The sequence below is a fragment of the Nothoprocta perdicaria genome, unplaced genomic scaffold, assembly GCF_003342845.1.
Source record: "Nothoprocta perdicaria isolate Ctin4 unplaced genomic scaffold, notPer1 scaffold_243, whole genome shotgun sequence".
NCBI lineage: Eukaryota > Metazoa > Chordata > Aves > Tinamiformes > Tinamidae > Nothoprocta > Nothoprocta perdicaria.
In genome coordinates, this window is record NW_020455470.1 from 849,883 (window position 1) to 872,851 (window position 22,969).

The 22,969-nt window shown below is 41.0% G+C and overlaps 1 protein-coding gene across 1 annotated transcript in view; it reads left to right on the plus strand.

Annotated features, from left to right (window-relative positions):
* Nucleotides 1–2: 2 nt before the first annotated feature.
* COP1 (COP1, E3 ubiquitin ligase) overlaps nt 3–22,969 on the plus strand; it is a gene marked incomplete at its 5' end in the record, with an annotated part of 115,412 nt that continues 92,445 nt past the window's right edge. The window contains 7 exons of the mRNA XM_026039846.1: nt 3–118; nt 5,211–5,270; nt 6,921–7,018; nt 8,285–8,349; nt 11,579–11,698; nt 13,456–13,524; nt 22,411–22,470. Coding sequence (XP_025895631.1) covers nt 3–118; nt 5,211–5,270; nt 6,921–7,018; nt 8,285–8,349; nt 11,579–11,698; nt 13,456–13,524; nt 22,411–22,470 — 588 coding nt within the window. The remainder of the gene's footprint in view (nt 119–5,210; nt 5,271–6,920; nt 7,019–8,284; nt 8,350–11,578; nt 11,699–13,455; nt 13,525–22,410; nt 22,471–22,969) is intronic.

Genomic DNA, 22,969 nt, shown 5'->3' on the forward strand with positions numbered 1-22,969 from the left:
CCGGCGGCGGCGGCGGCTCCTCCGCGGCGGGCGGCGGCAGCAGGAAGAGGCCGCTGCTCGCGCCGCTCTGCAACGGCCTCATCAACTCCTACGAGGACAAGAGCAACGACTTCGTGTGGTGAGGCCCGCGCCGGGCTGGGTGGAGGGCCCGCGGCTGCCCCGCGTGTCCCTCGCCGCGCTCCCCCTCCTCTGCCGCCGTCCCCCGCCGCTGGCCATGCTCCGCAGGCCTCACCTCCCTTCCCGCTCCGAGCCCTTTAATGCCGTGCCGCTCGCGGAGAAAATAAAGTCTGTGGCGATAAGTCCGTGCGGCGGCTGGAATGTTTCCCGCTGGTTTGAAAGGCCGAATTCCTTATTTATTTCCTTGCTTCCTTCAGGTGAGTTCTTCAGGGAGAACACACGTAGTTAGCTGAATCCTCACAGTGAGGGCTAAACAGAGAGCGAGAGGGAAGCAAACTGTGTGGGGACCCGGCTGAAACCACCTCGCCCGTCCCCTCCTCGCTGACACTCAGGAGAGAACCTTGCTGGCAACATTTAAGTGCACACCAGTAGCTTCAACAGCAGATAGTGATTACAGCTGACTTCTCCAGGTCCTTCCTTGGCAGTAGGGCTTTTTCCTGCCTATTTTAACACTAGCTCCAAATTGCAACATTGCTTTTAACAAAAATTATTTTTGAGTAGCAATGCACTTATGCAGTGTAGGTATTAAAAATGTAGCTGGGTAGCTTTGATATTTTAGTCTGGGAAGCAAAAGCTTCCCATCTGCCAGCCTTTCAATAAGGATACTTTCAGGATGCTGCTAGCTGCAGGGAGCATTTGATAATCTCTCAGCATGGGCTATGAATTGCTGCTGCCTCTGAATTACACCTGCAAACTCTGTGGTGGCCTCTGCCCGAATCAGACTGAAGCTGGGAAAGAGCAGAGAAGTTTGGGTTTCGTGCATACCCAAAATTGCACATGAGAATCTCATAGACATTGTTGATGTGTGCAATCTCTGTGCCCCTTTCTTGAAAATGCAAAGTGAGGCCTAGGCTTTAAGACAAATCTTGACAAACGTTGCTAGTCTGGACTGTGAAAAGTTCAACAAATAATATGCTCACTAGGGCACTTGCAGAGTTTTCCAGTGTATACCATTTAACTCTCGTCCAGTATCTGCCTGGAAATGAGAAACTCTCTACCAGGAAAGCACATTTATCTGACTGCCAGATACTTTGTTATGTCAAAGGATTTTTTTGTTGTTGTTGCGTTTGTCAAGGATATAGAATTTAAACACAGAATTTATGCTGCTTCTGTACCAGCGCCTTCTTTGCAGTTCCCTGGAGGGTCTTGCACGCAGACTCCTCTAACCAGAGTGTTTCCTCCTCTGCATCAATGTAATTGGCTGTTTGTTTGTTTGTTCCCCCCCAGGGCTTAAATTAACGTTCTCAATTAGCGGTTCTCTAGACCTCTCTAAAGCCAATTAGTATCTGTTTTGTTTCCTGGACAGAGGGTATCTTTCTGGGAACTGTAGGCTCTCTCTTCAGCGCCTGTTTCATATCAGTACTTGTTCCTGAATTCTCAGGTCAAAAAGAGCACATGGCCTTGCTTGATGTACTGTGTGCAGACTTGAATGTTGGAAGCACTATTTTCCTGCCTTGAGATGGCTAAAAGTCTGTGTTACAGGTTGTGGGGTCTTTAGTAATAACAGGCAGATCTGTGTTTAGTGGCAAGTGCAGATTGAGTATGGTTTTTCACATTTGTGTTTTTGTAAGTTCCTCCAATGCTCAACGTGGCCCGAAGGTCGCAAAGTTAAAACACAGCAGGCTGTTGATGTCGAGTTTTACAAAGAACTCGATATGCAGCTCAAATATAACAACAGGAATGGCAGCGCTCTTTAACCTGAACGCATCCCGAGTCAAGTACTGAGCCTGTGCTGAGTGCTTCTCCTGCCCTGCTCTTAGGGCCGAGAAGAGCAGGGGAGAAAGGGGAAACTCCAAAGAGTCTCTCTTGCTTGGGTGAAATAGAATGAAGTATGAAACAACTTTAAAGCTTATCCTGAACATGTAAACCTGCTGTTCAGGTAGCAAGAGGGTGGCAATAAGATAAAAATCTTGGGAATGACCCCTTGAGAATGACTCATAAAACACAGAAGCATGAGTTTAAGTGATCAGAAAATATTTGACACCTGCCCAGATAGGTTCAACTATGGGGAAGAAGAATATATATTGTAAGAGGAGCCTTTGCAAGAAGAAAAATAAGTGCTTAATGAATAAGGCACTGTTTCAAAGAACAGTGAAATTTACTGCCTACCGCAGTATTTTGCATCCTTTTCACCTGACTCTGCAGCTCAAGACAAGCAAGTGGAGAATAAGAGCTACCTTGTGCATAGAAGACTTGATTTTTGCCGCAACTGTGCTTCTCAATTTCTGTGTATAATATGAGCCACAATATGTCTCAAATTCCTGCTTTTGATCTCTGTTCTTTTCTTAACCTTCTGTCTGTGTTAATCTAAGTTAAAACAACTGCCTCATACCGACTTCTGTGCATTTTAGCCAGCTTGGCTTTGATAGGTGTTAGAAGATATCAGTCTTGCTTGCACGTGTAAAGCAGTGAGTATTTTGAGAGCAACAATTCTTAATGGAGGTTTTGGGCTCTGTTAGGAATGACCCTAGGATTGATGGGGATGTTTGCAGAGCCTGACTGCGTTCTTTCTCAATTACTTTTATTCTGTCCCTTCTCCAATCAAACGGATATGAAGAAGAAAGAATTCTTGGGAAACCACGGTCTTGGGTGGCTGTCGCGCCACGAGGAAAGCTTGTTGGTTTACCTCTTATCAGTGATACCATGTTGAGGAGAAAAGACATCAGGAGCATCCGCGTATTGTTGAAATGCACCTCCAAAAAGGTGCATGTGCACCTCCAAAAAGTGCACTGAATTAGGAATGAACCAGAGAACATTTCTGACTGGGCCTGTGGGAAATACCAGTTTTTAGCATGATATAGAGGTTGCAGCTATGTTATGGCATAACAGAAGGAGGTGAAGTTAAGCTATTCATCAGCAGCAGGAGGAAATTGGCTTCAGGTGCTTGTATCATCATGAAAGTCATTGTGTGTATATATATAAATAGATATATAAAGGTGAAGTTTTATATTTGCTTTATATATATATATACTATATAAAATAGTAGCTGGCCATTAAATGGAGCCCCCTTCTCTTATTAATGCATTCTTGTTGGTTAACCTTAACCGTAATTTATTCTAGCTAAACAATGTCATGAACCCAAACAACTTCTGCCTCAGAAGCAGCCACTTGAACTCCTGAAGTTGGATGCTGCTCCAGACATGATGTGCAGAAAGGGCCCGTCAGGGCACAGCGGGACCTTGTGCTCGTTGGGTATTTTGTGGTGCCTTTCGAGGAAAGGAGTTAGTGACTCAGTCAAATAACAGCATTCTGTTTTGGTTGGTTTGACTTTATATTGTGTTTTAGTAGATGATTTAGTAATTTAACTGAGGAATACTTAAGGCAACTTTGCTTGTGGTTAGGTTTGGACAAACCTTTCAAGGTATCCATGTTCTCCTGCTTTGTCAGTCTGAGGCTGCAGAGACCATAATTTCCATACTCTCTAGCTTTAGAAAAGGCATGTTTTTTTTTCTTAGAGGGATTCCTACTATCCTGTTTTAAAATGCTTAACAGGAATGACAAATGTCAGTCTCCTCTTAAGGGATGTCTGAATGGGAGGCAATTTGCATGTAGTGTTATGATTTTTAGAACCAAGTGGAAAAACTGAGGTGAAATGAAGCAATCTGCTCAGCCAAGCACTGTTTCAAAGATCAAATATTTTGGTGTCTCATTCGAAAAGTTGTTTTGTGCAGGCTTGTTGATGGCTCTTTTTTTTTTTAATTTTATTTTTTTTAAGCAGTCCGTTCTGTGCTATGGCCAAGTCTTGATGGCAGAGTGTTGGCAGAGCTTGGGAGGAGGGTGCTTTTGAAGGGAAGTACAGGTTAGATCCGCTCTAGCTGATGATCAGCATGTACTTGTGGGCTTATGAGGAGAGTGTTTGAATTTGTGAGATGATGTCTCTGTGGGACCTGGAAGCTGGAGGAAGCAGTGATGCAGCTGATGCAACAGTTCCGTATGTTACACTCATAAATAAAGTTTCTGTTCCCTGCTTCTCACTAGACAGCTGGTCAAAACTCTTTAAGATAAGTCTTGTGCAATTGCTGTCTCTGATTAACTGGCAATGTGTACCCACCACAGTGCGTGTTGAAAGCAAGTTATGTCTCTCTCCTGTCCTCACTTGTATTTCATTTGTCTTTCGGACATGTCACAGCGACTTGATATTGAGGCAGAGACTCTGCTTGCCATGTCACTTATTTCCTTTGTCATTTCTGGCCTTGCTCAAGTTCCTGGAGGGCCCTGTCTGCATGTACTTCCTCTTCCCCCTAGCTGCCTGCTAGTTCCTTGGCAATCCCTCCCAGGGAGAGCTCCACAGAGCTCTGCGGTTTCAGGGACTGCACTGGCTTCCGTCATGACCTTGTCTTGGAGAAAAATTAAAGTCCGTGTTTCTGTCTGCATTATTTTCTCCTCCTTAGGAGCATCCAGGATTCCACCTTCTTTTAACTTTAGAACACTGTGTGATTTGTTAGTTCTTTCAGCTGCACCGCTCCTTCGTAGTGTTCTGCAGCAGCTTTGGCTCTGCCAGCTGCAAGCCCTTTGCTGCAGTACCCCTCTCTATGGTGCCTTCTCCTCCACCTGATTGATTCCTGTGACTTCATTACTGGTCTTTTTGTGTTTGTCTTTAATTGTGCATAACTTGGCTGCAAAAAGGAAGTGTAATCTTAGCGTCACTTGAAAAAATCTTGTTAAATATACGTTTATTAATCTTTATAAAAATTCACTTTAAGAAGTAGATGGATGGTTAGGAAGTTCTTCTGCAGTTTTGCTTGTAGAAGATTCTCTGTCTTGTTTTGGTAGTTTGAAACTTCTGAAAGCTTCAAGAATGAGCACTTGCTAGTAGCTAATCCTTGCAAACTGCAACATAGTTCTGAGATCAGATAGGTGTTGATTGCTGTTTAGATCTATATCCTGCTTGGTTAGTGTAGTACTTCCATGCCTCCCACCCTCTCCTTTATTTTACAACCAGAAAATACTATCCAGGAGTGATTAGATAGCTGCTTTGAGTTAAAAATATTTCCCCCTTTTTAACATATAAAGTATTTTTTTTTTCTTTCCAGCCCTATCTGTTTTGATATGATTGAAGAAGCCTACATGACGAAATGTGGACACAGTTTCTGGTAAGATTTTTGTATTGAGAAAAATGTCTGTCTCCTGTAGCACGTATAGGCTGACACATATCTGAATTCTTCCCCAGTTTTCTGTTTCTTTTCTGTCTTCTTGCACGGAAGAAAGAAAATGGAATCAAATGGAACAGATGACTGCCAGTTGGTTTAAAAAGTGAAATTGTCTTCTCACAATCTTCCTTTGTGAGGAGAAAAAAAAATAGTGATCATTACTGGATGCCACCAATAGTTACCCAGAGTCAGAGTAGTTGCCAACTTATTTATGCTGAAGAATCGTGACTTTTCAGCTGGTTTTGTCCCTTATCATGTGAAGTGGTAAATCCCACTGCTGGTAAATCCCACTGCTGGTAAAAGGGTGAGTGCTGCTGCTAGTAGGTCCTCCTGCCTTCAGGAGGACTCAAGACCATATGCAGTTCCAAGTGACTTGCACCTTCACTTTTGAAGCCCTTGATTTTTTTAAATTTTATTTTTAAATAGAATTTCAGTCCATTGAGCTTCTTGGGAGAGCATGTACTTCAGGCTTGCATCTCCATCTCACTGATATTTTTCTTTTTGCAAAATGTTTGCTAGGCAACTGTTGTGTTGAATTGGCTCAAGGTCCGTATACTCTTCAGTATGTTATCTCTGGCTGTCACAAGAAACAAATGTTTCCTGGAGAAGCACAAGAGCCCTCCAGGGGCCAGGTGTGGAGTTGTCTGCTCCTTCTGTTCTCAATTAGGGATTGGAATAAACTTTGAACCGTGAGGTTTTAATGTCCTTTGTTCAGTATACCCTTATGGTGTATGTTAACTATCAGTAAATCTTGTACCTTTTACAAGAAGCAGCATGTTAGTAGCTTTAAGCCCTTGTCTCAGCTAACTTTTAGGATGTGCAGCAGGTATAGTAACAAACGATTTTGTTCCCTGCGTGTTAACACTTTATTCCTATGTGTGCTGCTATTTTAATATCTAAAATAAGAATCATTCAGATATTTTCCTTAGAATGAACAGAGCAATATTGTACCATAGGGTTTTTCTTTCAGTATTTGATACGAAGCAAATTTTATTTGTGAGATGAGTAAGCTGCTGTTCAGGTGCATCTGGTGATCCCTCATACAGCTGAAAATTAAACAGAGCACTTGCAGAGCGACTTGTCTTAATTGCATGTGCTGGAAGAACATCCAAGGGGTGGCAGAAAGCATGAAAAGTTGGAAGAAAGATGTTTCATCTGTGCTTGATTAGCCAAAAGGCACAATAATATCCCTTGCTAAGTATTTGATTATCCCAGAAAAGCTGCTTCTTAATAAAAGTGTGTTTTGTTAGCCCTCCCTGTGAAAGGGGAGCATAAAGTCAAGACGGAAGCACAGTCAAGGTGTTCCTATTTCAACAATCCTTGGTGAAATGACTTGAGAGTTAAGTACTTAAATACTACTCATAATCCTTGCCAAGAAACTGAATTGTCTTTTTGTTGCACCCTGCTCTGCTCTGAGGTAGTACTGGAACATTCTGACTTCAGTGTTGTAGGATCTTGGCAACACAGCTGTTAGCTGGCAGCACAAGAGGAGTTTGCCTTATCTGTGGTTGATGTTGTTTAGCTTATGTGAGTTTACTTTTCCATGAGATTTGCTTGCTTATTTGTTTCTTGTTTTTTTATTCTTTTTAACAGCTATAAATGTATTCATCAGAGCTTGGAGGACAATAACAGATGTCCCAAATGTAACTATGTGGTGGACAACATAGATCATCTTTACCCCAACTTCTTAGGTGAGCCCTATGTTTGCTTGCGTAAGACACATCTTAGCTCTGAAGGAGCTTCCATATATAGAAAATAAAATTCAACATCAGACCTGTGCCTTTGTTTGAAAAACAAGCAATCAAAAATCCCAGAACACCAGGTTGGTAGTTATATTGCTGGTACTCCAGTGTCTTCAGCAGAAAGATTCAGACTTGCTGTTGTTGGCATACCAAAAAAAGCAAAGCGGAAGATGTTTTCTTACACTTTAAATCTCAATTTGCTCTTGTTTTCTTGGACTGTCATCCATCTGTTAATCAAAATCATGCCCTGTTTACAGAGCATGAAGAGGGAATGCCCTACTATCCTAGTAAAGGATATTGCTTTGATCTGCAGTTTTGATTAGCTGCTTCAAGGAGCTCCATGTGACTTGTGTATGTGTATAAATTACCTATAGGAGGAATGTGCGTACACATACCTTCCGCATACAAAACTTTTTTTCAGTCCCTAAACAGAAGAGGGAAATGTTCATAACTGGAAATAGAAATAAAATTGGGTTACTGGGAAGAGGAGATCAAAGGAAATGTTTTACAGTGTGAAACATCAAAAAATTTATTTTTGTGTTGGGATACCCATGTAGTAGTATATAGATTAAAAGCCACAGCAGCCAAAGAGTCTTTCAGAAACAGCCACCCTGAATTTAGGCCCAACTGCTTTGTCCCAAGAGCTGAGGCAAGTCTGGGAATGCATGTTACGCCAAAGAATGTCGATTCTGTACATATATTTTCAAGGGTTTAAGAGTTCTGTTTGGGATAAAAATGTGAGGAAGGGGAAGAGGTCCTAGTGTATGTAAAGGCATAGGACAGACAGTGCTCTTCTCTGTGTCTCTTCACACCATTCACAATATTAGCAGGAAAAACTGTGGCAAAAATGTCTGTAAAATACAAAGTTAGTGGTTAATGGAAAAAATTGTTCTATTTGACTGAACTGGTTGTCAGGTTGTAGTAAATCTGTTAAGGTTTTATCTCCTTCATGCTCTTCTGTATTGTACTTTTGCCTCAGAGTTGAAAACATCTAGTAGAGAAGTGTGAGTGCTGAGGTGAGGAGAAAAAAAGAACTGAAGCAAATCTGGAGGTGTGTAGGAAGTTGCAATTGCAAAATGATTTTTGAACTCTGTAACCTCCACTAATTTATCAAAAAGAGATGCTTTTTGTGTTTTAATAATAATCTTTATGTTGAAGTCATACTTGCATTGTGAACTTTAATATGTCCATCTTGTGCTGATGCCTCTTTTTTAGTCAATGAACTTATTCTTAAACAGAAGCAAAGATCTGAAGAGAAAAGATTCAAACTGGACCATTCAGTGAGTAGCACCGTATGTTCCAACTTTTATTTCTTTATATTTATATTTAATGGATCTGTAGAGCAATTGTGTAATCTTGTGGCCTAATTCAGAAGAAATTCTGTTCTTGAGATGATGCTTTAATTTGCTTTGCAGAGAATAATCGCAGCAGCAGTAGGAGAGATCCTTTCAACCTTGTTAACTAATTCTTCCTGCCAGCCAGTACACGTGTAGAGAGGAGCCCATGTTAGCGTAGTTAAATGTCATGTGATGTCCTGAATATAACCCGGGAAATTACCTGTGGAAGCATACTTGCTTAAAGGTACTAATGTGCATTCAGTGTTGGAAATGACAACTACAGTGAGAATAATAGATGACTGGTGGGGCCACCGACTTGCCTCTTCATGTGAGAGAAGCAGTGCTCTCCAGAGAAGTTAGAAGTAAATACAGCCACAAAAGGGAGAAGGAAGTGTTTGGAGTACTGACATTCAGCCACTGATCCTAGAGAAATCTTTCTCTTTTTTTCTAGACATTTCTTTCATGTTACAAAATTGGGGTACGTCTTAGCATAATTTGTTTTTTTTGTTGAAGAAACCTCTGTACTACAGCAGTAGAAACTCTTGAATGTTAAGATTGAAATGAGTACATGGCTCCGAAGAGGAAGCTTAGATGCTATTGATCGTGCTGTGTCTGTTTTCCTTCCTTTGCTTCCATAGTTCAGAAATAAAAGGAATATTAAAGATAATAAAACCCACATTTTTAGTGTGTGAGGGGAGGAAAAAAACTTATTGAGTGTTATAATTTAGGAGCCGCATTGTAGAAAAATCAGAGTTTCAGCAGTTGTATGCTTTAGAAGAAAGTACCTTAAAGATTGTTTGTCTTACAGACAGCTTTTTCTATTTAATAGTGAAGGTTTTCATACTTGTTTTAAAACGTGCGCAGTTGAATTGAAGGCATCTGCATAACTTATTAGAAATTGGTTCTACTTTCTCTCAAAAGCAGCACTTCTAAAAACCATGCCTGTAGATACATCTACATTACATAACTATCAGTAAGAGTGAAAATCTATCATGATTTTATTTATAAAACAACAGTATTCTATCTGTGTTTTGGCAGCAAATGAAAATGCCAAATCTCAACAAAAACAAACTTGAACCAAAAAAAAATGATTGTAGCAAGTTTTCAGTGTACTTATTCTCTTGTAATATTTCTCTTGTTAAGACAAGATACTAGAGATGTTACAACAAAAGAATCTCACACTAAGCATTTCTTGGCAATGGATATGTCTTATTAATTAAGAAGTTGTATTAAGACATCTATAAATGTTTCTGGACAGTTTAGCTTGTCCAACAAATTAAGATAGTTCAATACAAACATTTTTCGTGGTCCTTTCAATGTCAGTTAGATGAAGCTTCACGCTGTATGCCATAAACTGACAGCATTTTTATCCATAATGCAAACACTGTACTAGAATCTTGTATCTTTCTGATGATAACCCAGCGCAGGGCTACGAGGATGATCAGGGGCCTGGAACATCTGCCCTGTGAGGAAAGGCTGAGGGAGCTGGGCCTGTCTAGCCTGGAGAAGAGGAGGCTGAGGGGGGACCTGATCAGTGTCTGTAGATACCTCAAGGGAGGCAGTGAGGAGGAGGGGGCGGCCTCTTTTCAGTGGGGGCCAGCGACAGGACTAGAGGAACCGGCCACAGGCTGAGGTACCAAAAGTTCCACAGGAACTTAAGGAAAAATTGTTAAGAGTGAGGGTGCCAGAGCCCTGGAACAGGCTGCCCAGAGAGGTTGTGGAGTCTCCTTCTCTGGAGATCTCCTAAACCTGCCTGGATGCAGCCCTGTGCTCTAGGTGACCCTGTGTGTGCAGGATTTGGACTAGATGGCCTCTAAAGATCCCTTCCAACCTTAACGATTCTATGATTCTGTGATCTAAAGGATTTTTTTTCTGTAATGTCATTTTTCATTTTGTTGGAACACCTGCTTTTCTCGACCTTACTTATTAAGCCTGACAAACCTGTAAGCAGATGCTGATTATATTCTGTTTCTGCAAAAAATTGTGTTCCAGGCCTAGTCGTCTTGTAACTCTTAAAATCTCTGAAAATGGAAAAGGGATTTTGATTCTTTAACAACTTCACTATTTTAACTTTATAAATTCAGTATCTCTCTTTGTGTTCCCCCCATCCCAGAACAAATAAACTCCTTGTGGGGCAAACAGAAATCAAATGAGAATTTCCCTTCTGTAAATCTAATTTATTTATGTAGTTAGGTGTTTTTAATGAGAATACAGCATATCCTAAAAGTTATTTTGGTTGTACTGGTTAGTTTCTCTCAAATTACATGTCAATTTCTATTAAAATTGCTTATTTCTTCCCATTTGCCCCAGAATGAAATTCCTGGGTATTTTTGTCTGTGTGGTTTCCACAGGTTCTCTCTCCAATGTTTTGTAAATGAATTAATATCCTATATGGATGTTATACTTTTCTTAGTCTAACCGATACGGGTAGACTTACAGCCTCCTGGAAAATGTCTGGATTAGGTTGGATGGCATTTTTTGTCTTTGCAAATTTCAATATATTTTCTGTTGGTTCCTCGAGCTTTTTAGTGTAAGGTTATATTAGTAGTAGTTTGTTATTCACGCAGGTTTTACATGTTAAGAAGACTTTCTTTACATGTTACTGATAATAAGAGCGAAGGCCCATGAGGGAGAGCGGAACGGGCTGGGCGGGAGCGCGTTAACCCTGAGGAGTGCTTTTCAGTTCTAACAGGTTGAATGCAAAGATCACCCTGATGAGTTCCATCTTCCTTGTTGCTCTCGTATTTCTGATGAAAATACTTTTGAGAGGAGGTAGCATAGGAGATGAGAACAGAAGAAACAGACTGATACTCCCCTGTTCCATTTGAATTTCACTTGGAAGGCTTCACTTATTGCTTGTTCAGAGAAAAAAAAATAAAAGGTATTGCCACTTAACAGTATTTCAGGTAGACTTAGAATGTAACTGAACTTGGATAAACACACTTTTTTTCTTCCTTTTGATATAAATATACCCTTAGAGACTGGACACAAATCGGATGAAACTGTGACTATGAAATAGCTCTTGCATAATGAAGAGCTGTGTCCTTTATATGTGTGAGAATTGGGAATTCTAATTGCTTTGGAAATAATAAGTGTTACTTTTAGTGTCTGTTGTTTGACATGACCTTGGATTGCTTGTGCTTACTCTCTCTGATATCTCTTGTCTTCTTAGAATGGCCATAGGTGGCAGATTATTCAAGACTTGTTGGGAACTGATCAAGACAATCTCGATTTGGCCAATGTCAACCTGATGCTGGAGCTACTGGTGCAAAAGAAAAAGCAGCTGGAAGCGGTAAGAGGTTTCTTGTGTCTTAGTTATTACCTTTTTTAATTAACCTTTGAATAGTTCAGCTGTTCGCACATTTTTAAAGTAGAATTATAATGTTAAATGCTAACAATTTTCTCTTACATTTTGTTAATGAAAAGCTGACTAACCTGTTGCACACACTGTCTGATGCTTGCACTGCACTGTCATAAATCGGTTTATAGTGTTGGTGCTGCCAGGATTGTGCAAATGGGATAGGCAAAATGCTAGAGAAAATGACTAGCAAAACACTTAAATATGTATGAAGATGTTCCCTAACTGAGCATTGCAGTAAATGTTCAGATCTTCCTAGGTAGTGACTTTCAGGAAGGCCAGACTGAAAGGCTTGCTGAAGATATGATCATGGAGAAAACATGAGGGGGAAAAAGTTCTAATTCTACTGCCATTGATGGAACTAGAATGATTTTTCATCTCTGAAGATTGTTCCTGTAATATTACATGCTTGCATGAGAAGTTCAGCTGTCTTGTTTATGAAGTTAGTTTGAAGATTAGCACAGTGTGAAGCAAGCTGGCGCTACGATTTAACTGAAGTATAGTTTGTTGGGGATGGATCTCGGGCGTTCGGCCCCTTCAGGATGCATTGGCAACGGTACCTTGGGCTCAGCTGATCACTTTCCAATTATAAGAGCCAGGCCTTCTAAATTAAATCGCATTAGAGAACTTGGTCCTGTGAAGTCTGGGTAGGGGGATGAATTTCAAAACAGATGAGGAAATCTTTTGTTGAGAATTACTTGTTTTATTCAGTCTTGTAAAATCGCTATTTAAGAAATGTCTGATTCTGCTGGATGGGAAATAACTCCAAAATCTGCTTGCTTGACTACTAGCATGTTACATTATTTTACTCCATGGATACTTACGTGTTGTTTCACTGTTGTTCGGTGAAGTTTAGGTGGGAGAGCAGTTTCTAACTGAATAGTAAAGCCTCTTTTTCCTCAAGCCTTCTCTCATTTGTGACAGACATCAGAGAAGACAGTGTATGCTTTTGAAATGAAGCAAGTGTATTAAGACTTTTTAAGAGAAAAAAAAAAGACATGTAACCAGCAATTCAAAAACAGGAGAAAGAGCTAGAGAATCATCCCAGAAAAGTCTTCTTGCATCCTAAACTGTGATTTCATTTTTCTTTGTACACTTCTCTTCTGGGCGCTCATATGCCTCGAACCTTTCTGACTTTATGGTCATGGTCCTTTAATATTTTTTTATTTTCTGGAGATTTTAAAAATGCCTCAATGCCAGTATAGAGTTAGAACTATTTTAATGCTGAAAAATAATCTGTATTCTATTGAATATATGTATTCTATGTATTTCCTTCCTTTTTTACTTTTCTGTTTCTCTTGCCACTTGGAGTTTTTGTCCACTTTAGGTGAAAATGTTAAATGGTTGGCTGAAGAAAACGAAATATTGCGAAAACTGGAAAAGTGAGGCTTACTAGAGCAACTTCAGATGCTCTAGTGAGAGAGGAGGGGGAAAAGAAAAGGGAGGAAGGGGATGGGAGGGTAGGAAAGGGCATATGTCCTCTGCAGTGCGAGAGAGGGAGGCCTGTTACAAGGATGCCTGGCTTCACGTCAAAACTTGCCGTGAGTGAAACAACCTTCAAACCTGTAAGCTTTTTTTCCTCTAAATGAAAGCTGTTTCTATACTAAATTCGATTTTCTGTGTAATGTGAATATCTGTTTCTCTTACTCTGCATGGAAGAGTTACACACCCTTATTTACTGTGCTCTGCAGGAGTCCCATGCCGCACAGTTGCAGATCCTTATGGAATTTCTCAAAGTTGCCAGGAGAAATAAACGAGAGGTAAACTTTTTTAATTGCCTTTTTTATTGCTCTTTTTTTTTTTTCTCCCTTTAAGTCAGTGAGGCTTATCCACTGCTTTCTATCAGTTTACTTTTATTTAGGCAATGTGTTAGGCTGACATTATTTCTGCAGAGAGAAAGAAAAAATGTTTGTGTGTGTGGGGGGGTGAATCTTAAGCAGAGGACCGCTGGATTTCAAGGAAAATTAGTCTGTTTGCCTGTGACAGTTTAATTTTTCATCTCTTCTGCCTTTTTGTCTCACTCTTTGTGAAGAAGGGGGAATTAAGGACAGCAGTTCAGGAATTTGATTCAAATTTGCAGTGTGGAAACAAGATTTTCAGTGATAGAAAAACTGAAAGTTGGGGAAGGGCTGAAATAGTTGACTATCTGAAATTCTTGTGGTATATGAAATGCCATGATTAATCAGTGCAAGAAAAAAAAAGGGTGTCTATGCTACTTCTGTATTTGTTCTCAATGTGGATCTTCCAAGGAATGAGGGAGGGATCTGTAATGGATACGCTGCTTATCTTCAAAAAACAAACAAGAACAGAACAAAATCCACCCAAAACTGAGAGGGCATAAAGAGGGATCATCGTTAGGAGACTTGCTTTGGCCTGTGATTTGAATGTGCTTCCCATGATAATCTACAACACTAACAAATTAGGGGCAAGTCCCAGACCATGGAAGCAGTTCATCTTTTTTTACAGCTTTGACAGGCTTATTTAAAACGTCGTGCAGCGACATAAACCAGAAATACGCTAGATACCTAGATGAGCGGTCATGAAAACAGCAAAAGGAAATGCTTTTGAGGCCCCAGTTTGATGAATGATATGAAAGAAACGTGGGTGTAATGGCCTAGCAGTAAGATGAGTGTGAACTTGACCCGTGTGAAGGCAGTGGGTGTGAAAAGTTCCAAACAGTTCAAGGCCCTGGTCACAGACTCGCAGCGAAGCTGTTCAGTGACCGGCAATCCAGGAACCAGGAACAGGAGTGAAGGCCAAATGACATGCTTGCTTTTTCTCATTTTTATCTTTTGTTCAATATGAGTTGTATTGTTTGAGTCTTTAACGCTTAAAATATTTTTTTTTAATGCATTTGCCTTAAGTGGCAAATGAACAAACTTTGCTCAACCTCTGAGGTATCTTCTATCTATTTTTAAATTCTGCTCCTTGAGCTTCACTGTTGCTCTAAGTAACAAATGGGCTTCCTTGTGAAATGGAAACTTGTCAGCCTTGCTGCTGGCAATTCTTCTATTGACTAGATAAGAATAAGGAAGATATGAAACAATGGATGGGAGCCTGGAAAATACAGATCAGCCAAATAGGATGATTTTAGTAGGATATCAAAACCTGTCTTCCACCAAGACTCCAGCTGTACACGTACTCTATATTAAGCCAGTTTATGCTGGAGTAGTAAACCTATGTTTGGATAACAAAGGTGGTGCTGTTTGGGGAGGTAGAAAAAACGAATAGGTTATGCCTGTGGTGAAAAATATCAATGGTGGCAGAGTGGCTGGAGAGCTGTGTGATCTGGGGCTGCTGGTCGACAGCCGGCTGAACACGAGCCAGCAGTGAGCCCAGGTGGCCAAGAAGGCCGTGGCCTCCTGGCTGGTATCAGGAACAGCGTAGCCAGCAGGAGCAGGGAAGTGATCGGGCCCTGTGCTCAGTGCTGCTGAGGCCCCACCTCGAACACTGTGTTCACCTTTGGGTCCCTCACTGCAGGAAAGGAGCTGGAGCAGGTCCCAGGGAGGACAGTGAAGATGATGAAGGGGCTGGAGCCCTGACCTTCTGAGGAGCGGCTGGGAGAGCGGGGGTTATTTAGTCTGGAGGGGAGGAGGTTCAGGGGAGACCTCATCGCTCTCTACAACTACCTGAGAGGAGGTTGTAGTGAGGCGGGGTTGATCTCTTCTCCAGAATAACGACCAAAAATAGGACAAGAGGAAACGGCCTCAAGTTGTGCCTGGGCAGGTTCAGGTTAGACATTAGAAGGATTTCTACACAGACGGAGTAGTCCGGCATTGAACAGGCTGCCCAGGGATGTGGAGTCACCACTGTCCCTGGCAGTGTCCAAGGAACGTGTAGATGGGACACTTAGGGACATGGTTTAGCGGGCAGGGTGTTGAGGGGTTATGGTTGGACTTGATCTTGAAGGTCTTTTCCAGCCATAACAATTGTATGATCTAAGATTTAACTGTGAAGATGTCTGCAGAAATTCTGAGCTACTAGTTTGGAAACCGAGAAGAAAAGTTTTATTGACTATCTTAATTTTTTTCTGTTTTTACACTGTGTTATCAAATCTTCTAAGTATCCTGTAGATTCTTCTGATGGTAATAGGTCACTGTTAAAGGAATGAGACTTAAAATGTGTAGTAATCAAGACTGCAGAGTATTGGACAGCTATGAGTCTTATGGCAGACTTTATTTACTCCTTGTATTATTATTATTACTGGATTTTATTGACAGGCTTCACTTATTGCATGTTTCAAGTTCTTATATAGGTACTTTATTAGTTAGTATGAAGATTGCCCAACAGTCTCCTCATGCAATATGATAAAAGTCCTTGGAGAATGAGTAGTGTTGCCTTTGCTTGTTTCACTCGGAACAAGCTTGTTTGCTTGCCTTTGCCTTTGCTTTTTTTCACTCGGAAAAGCTTCTAACTTCCATCATCTTGAAACTGTGGCTTTTGAGCTTATTGGAAGGGACTCATATCTGGAGAAATGTGCTATCTTTGTGGGCTCTTGCTTAAGAATTCAGAATATTACTGTAGTCGCGTACTTTGACAAATGTCTCTTTCTTCCACTTCCATAGTTTCTCTAGAAGATAAATGTGAGGTTCAGCACCTACAGAAATTTCTATTAGAAAACCTGTTTTGACATGTTCATAGCTTTCCAAAGCATTGGTATTTGAAGCTGAAGTATACTGAATATCTTTTTGTGTATAAGTATTTGAATTTTTATAATGTAGGAATTGGTTTTCTTTCTCACCCATAGTGATGTGACAAAAAAGCAAGTCTTTGGCAATGCTGCTAGGGAAAAGTCAGGTTTATTTTGAAAAGGATTGAAAGCAAATGGCTGTAGCTTGTGAATACTTCTTAAAACAAAATTACATTTGTTTAGAGGTGAGGAGTGTATTGATCATGTACAGTAGTTGGTTCTGTGGGGCACATTTAGCACAGCTGTGTGCTTTGCCATGTGGATGCACAGTAAAAGGAATGCACATGTGCAGTTTTTTCCTCCGGTGGGCTCTTCTGTTGAAAATCGATTCAGGGAGCTTGAAGTCAAATTAAATAACAGAATATTTTACTTTTTAAAAAATTATTATCTTCAAGGAAAACCAACTGCAGCAACCTCTGATTTCTTTTAAATTCTTATTTTAACAGTGCTGTTTTAGTGCTGTTAATTTAGGTGTATTGCATAAATCTTTTGTATACATAAATATTAGTTTAAATATTAGTTTAACCTTGATTACTTTTAAGGGAGTACATTTTCTGTCCACTTAACCATTTCAAAAGAGATCTGATCATGTTAGCCAATACAAACGTTCCTACCCACTTATATATTTGGAGATATGTCTATATACAAATAGCTATGATAAAACTTTGAAACTGTTGTCAGGACATGATTGTTAGCAGGTGACATTGGACCTGACATTCCTACATATCTGTCCTAAAACACTTTGCCCTCAGCTGCCTGAGAGTGTCTCTTAGGTGTGTCTGTTAAGGAGCAAGCTGCTCCGGGAAGTGAGCTAGCTTAGCAGAGGAGCTCGTGCAGCTCAGCAGTCTCAAATCCAGTTGTATGCGTTATACACCTTACCAGCATTTGTGCTTCTCTTGGAGTCTTTCGCTTCATTTTTACCTTTTATGGGGCTTTTTTAAAATAATATCCCATGAGTGTTTTATGGGTAACATGACTTCTTTTGTGGCAGCTCCTGGGGAGCAGGCTGTTTTCGGCAGAGGAACGTGGTGGTCAGAGCAGTAACCCCGAAAGAAGTGTTCGGTGTTCCACAGCTGTGCTCTGCCAAGTGCCTGCTCAGGATCTCAGTCATCTTTCCTTCCACCTCAGAAACGTCTGTTTATCCAATGAATTCACTTACTGCATTTCACAAAGATGTTAATACTAAAAGAGAGGTTTTTAGTTGTTGTGGGATAATCACAGGAATTAGAAGCTTGAATTGTCAAGGGATGTCATTAGCCTGTGTTAATCTTTTACCTGTCAAACCCTATTGTTCTGCACATTTGCACAAGGATGGACTAATGAGTAGGCAAAAAGAGGTGACAAAACGAGAAATCAGACGTGCTCTTACGTTGTCATATAGTCTTTATGGCATTCCAGGACTCCTGATTTTATAGCTGTGGTGATCTTTCCTGTCTGCTGTGCTTAAATATCTAACAAGTGTATTAAGCTGCTTGGTGAGAAGCAGGAGCACTGAGCGCAGTGACAGCCAGTGATGCAGCTGCCAGCTAAGCAGGAAGCTGGAGCTGCTGCGTGCACGGCAGCGCCGCGGCCGCTCGCTGCAGGGAGGAGTTTTCCAAGGAGGAAGAGGTGGCAGCTCTGGCAGTGATGCCGCGGGTACAACGACGTGTTAAGCTCCAGAGCAGGCCGTGCTTTTAATGCAGTAAGGAGACACGCTTATGCCAGCGCTCGGTCACATTAGAGTACTGGAGTTCTAAAATTCCTAATGTAATTCCCAAACCCTTTAAGGGGGAAGTGTAGAAGAAATGAGGAAAATAAGGCATGTAACTCCTCACCAAAGCGAGGTTTTCACTCGTCCTGCTTTGGTATCCAGACAGTTTTGTTAGGAAAGACTCACTGGCTGTCTTGTCTTCCCCTGCCCTTCCCACTGTGGTGGCTTTCCTTTTCAATAAAAACTGTGTTTCAAAACAAAGTGTCTTGGGATTTTATTTTATTTTATTTTTCCCCTCCCCCAAATGGAGCAGTTAGAAACTGTTTTCTCTTTTTCCTCCTTTTTCCCGGCTGTCTTCAGTGATGCTTTTCCATCTCATTCTATCAGGAAGCATTCAAAATCTTGTCTCTTCAGCCAAAACTAGAGGATTTAACTGTTCAAAAGAAGTGATTTGCCTCACTGTGGATGAAGTCTTAACATAGCAGAAACTTTCCCTGAAGATGTCTGCCTTGCATGTGGGCAGCCTACATGTCTAAAAGACTTGAATTCTAAATTTGATCCATCAAATTAACTTGAGGCAGCTCAGGTATTCGTCTTATCTTCATTCTGAAGGAAGCCTTGCATCTTTTTCACTCAAGCAAAAATCTTATAACATCTATGAGGTGTTAATAAATGGAACATGATGTCAAAAATAAGTGAGATATGCAATTAATATAAAAGGCTAAAATGCCTTTAAACTCTGAAGATTACTTTCTTCATATATTTGCACTTTATGTTACAGTGGGCTCTGTGTTAGAGGCAAGGGAGAGAAAATTCTGAAACAGACAAGACTTGGAACTATTTTCCAGAGCAAGAAATTAATGTTAGTTAGAAAGTTGTAGATGAAGCGTTGAGCTCTGTGGAAAGAGATTCATTACCTTGGGTATCCTAGGAGAGGCCTGAACTTAGTGTGAGACACGAGTTTTCAAAGGCAGGAATCCAATAAATAAATAAAATAAAAATTAAATAAAAATAATAAAATAAAAAATAAAAAATTGTACTTCTGAATGGGGTGGCTGGTGATTGGTGATTCCTGATATTTGTGTGTGATTGTTTTTTCTTGTGCTTTTCTTTTTTTTTTTTGCAATTGGAAAGACAGTTGGTCAAGGTGTTGCACCTTCCCTTCTCCCTCCTGCATTTTTCCAGGCCCGTGCGGGGCGCTGGGGAATTCTTCTGTGTGTTGGCCTAAGTGGTGGTGTCCTGAATTATCGCAGTGAGTAAAGGGGTCACTTTTCTCAAGCAATTGGTTCACCATGAACCATAGTGATGTAGTAACAGCTTTTATTTTTTGGTAAGCAGTTGACAGTGGCACCAGGAGATGGCCAGGACTGCTTTTTGTCTGTTCTATACAAACATAAAGGCTGAAGTCACTGCTTGCTGAGCCTTCAATTCAGGAAAAACGGGAAGCATAAGAGCAAAACAGGTGCTGTGCACAGCTCTGCTTTGCAGCAGGTAGTCAACTGAGATCAAGTTCTGACTTGACGGAGTTTGGTGGCGGAAGGAGGACCCAAACAGTCTCACAGGCCTGAAAGGGAAGTGAAGCTGAAAGCTTGTCCAAGACGGAAATGGAGAGCCCACCTTTCCCTACCGTGATGACTTCTTTTCCATAGGCATGGAGCATATCTTTTTGGATATCCCTTTCATTTCCTATTCTGACTTCTTACCACTAGTCTGTGCATTTGAACAAGAGTTGCTTGTGATTGCGCACTTCAATACTTGTGCAACCTCTGAAAAAACCTGGGTTTGAAAGAGCAGTGTTCTCCTACGGCACCTATTGGGAACATTGTGACTGCAGGTGGCCGCCCCGCGATGCGGGGCTGCTGGCTCTCCCTGTAAGCTGCTCGCTGTCCTCCAAGCTTTGCTGTGGAATTCGTTTAGCACACACTAGCTAGGCAGGGCCTGCTGTTTCAGACTGACAGGCGTTTCTCATGTCAGAGACCTTGATTCTTTGAGGTTCTTGACCTCTGAAATCTCTTTTCCAGGGTTGATAAAAGCATAGGCTGTTTTGAGCAATGCTGCCTTTTTTCTGTATGTCTGTACGTATTTGTGTGTCACTTAAAAAACAGAGCTTTCTGCACTTGCATCTTGTAGCTTATTCACATATTCGTATTTACTCCCGTACTTCTTTCTGTATCCTCACGTCAGGGGTTAGAGTTGCGCTGTAAAACCTTTACCCAGGTTTAAAATTTGCAAGTAAACTTAGTGGGTAAGTTTATGGCAGGTTTAGTTTGCTTGTCTTCATTTAACTGGAAAGAAGTATTAGCAAGTGTAAATGAAGTACCAGATCTCATACTTGTAGCTTCATATGATAGTTAATAGAAGCTGATAAATAAAAAATCTTTGCTGTTGTAGCTATAAACAAGAGACCTCTTTATTACATTCACCGTCCGTTACTTTTCAGCATTCTACTTTGCCTGTGAGCAAGCACATTGTAGGGTAATTCATCTCCTTGCTGTAACTTTGGAACTTCTAAGCGTGTTTTTGTTCTTTTACTTCTTTTAAAATGGAATTTACGGAAGTAGGAAACTAGTGGAATTTGGCTGCTGGAGCTGAGCAGGGGCAGGACGCGTGCTGTGCGAGTGACACTTGGGGCCAGCCCAGCTCCCGGAGCTGCAGCACAGCCTGCTCGCCCTCCTGGGGCTTTCCTGGCTGCAAATGGGATTGTCTGCTATGGTGCAGTGGTTTGTAAGTTGTCTGCTGCGGTCTGGTTTTAAACCATTTGGCTTGTGCTGTCTGTGACTGAAATTAAGTAGAACCTGAGAACTTGGGGGTAGAGAAATCGGGGTGTAAATACAGTGTTGCTTTGTTCTGGGGAAAAGAGGCAACATTAAAAGTAGGTTTGGACTCCTTTCCCCTTCTGTCTTCAGGGACAGAAATATTTTTAATGTTGAAAAGGAAAATTGAGGGGCTTATCTGATGCAGAGCCTACAGATATTTGGAACTGTGATCAATAATGGGTGTGTTAGCGATAGGGTGGGGTTTTTTGGTTGTTTTTGTTTAAATAAAATAATCTTATCACTTTAAGGATCAGACATAAGCACTCAAGGGAGTATGTTTTTGGGGAGTGGTTTGCCACATGCTCTTGAAGTTATGTCATAGCAGCAGCACTAATAATTTTGAGTTTGGGCAACTCGACATTCCCATAAAAATTCATAAGGACAAAAGTTTGCCTGACCTGTAAAGAATGTGTTGTGCTTCCTGGGAGTGGGCTTGCCAGCTTGCTAGCAAGTACTGGTCAAAGGCCTCGGTACTGGCTGTCCATAGTGCTGAGCGTGAGGTAAGGTGAATCCTGTTCCTAGTTTATTCCTTAAATTGGTGAATTTGAGTGCATTGGCTATGTACTGAAGTTGGTTTTTGGCCTGCCTTCAATACAAAGGCATAAGGAGCCTGCTGGTGAAATCCAGGCTTAAATGGCTCTTACCTAGAGCGGTGTATGTGTTTAGGCCATGTGTGTGTTTGGATGGGATGTTTCTATTCAATGAGGGTGGGAATTGGGCTTGCTGAAATGGTGGCTGAGCAGAGAAGTGAGGGAAAGGGAGTATTGGCTGGGGAGAGGGGAAGACCGTTCCCCGTTCTGCTTTGAAGTGGCAGCCCTCAGCTAAGATTGACTTGGGCCTGTGGTCTAGTCCAAAGTAAGTATCACGCCTTCCATGTCATGTTTATTTGGTGCCAGGAGTCAATCTCTCCATGGTTATAATTGTGGTTTTTTTCCATCCAAGAACTGTTGACTTTGAACTAGCATTTGGTGTGATAATGTGCTGGTGAGAGAAGTGCCCCTTCCATAGCAGATTTTGGCAGCAAGACTAATTTTTTTAGCAAAGCACCTATCGCTTTGTTGAAGGATCAAGTTACGACAGTCTCATTCCTGGTTGCTCTTTTGTTTGTTTTCTTAACAGCGTTCAGTGTTTGTAAACAAGTTATAAATACTTGCAGGGAAGGTGTTAGAGGAACATAAATGTGTTACTTTGAAAAATGTGGATGTTTTTATGATTGATGTCAAAGTACATCATGTTCTTGCTTTGTACTGCTTCATAATTACATCTTTGTCTTGAATGGAGTTTGTACCCATCTGTGTTAATCTAACCATATAAATTTCCTGCACCATGACTTTTTTTTTTGCTGTTTAAGATATAGCTAAGGATTCTCTCTGGAAAAAAAAAAATCCTAATTTATCTCGGTGACAATGCTGCATGCTGGTTTAGATTTCAGCTGTTCTCTTATTCACAGCAATTGGAGCAGATCCAGAAGGAGCTAAGTGTGCTGGAAGAGGATATTAAGCGAGTAGAGGTGAGATACTCTGAGCTTGTCCCAGCTCAGGCAATTTTTCATTTTCATTGACCTAACTGCCTTGCTGTGGGGCTGCTGTGTTAAATTTATGGGATTTGCTTTGGTAATGAGAAAATGAACAGGTGACAGTCTTTCTTTAATTTGTTCGTTTAGTTGATCTATGCAAGTTGCAGGTTGCTAAAATGAAACCTACCTCAACCATATTTTTCAATTTCTTTATGTTGGTAGTAAGTACTTCAGTATAATTGCTTGAAATCAGCAACCAGTATATTGATGATAATGTACAATCTGTGTGTTGCATTTACTGTCTAACCATTTGCACAGCCTGTTTACAACCTCGCAACGTGCCGCCTTTAAAAGGGAGATGAATTGGGTGCAAGGAGCTGTAAGGCAGAGACTGGGTAGGAAGAGAACTGACTTGTGCTGCTGATCAGGATGGAAGTAATCTGCCTCCTGATGTAGCTGTCTTAACTATAGGTATCTCTTCTTAACAAAACAA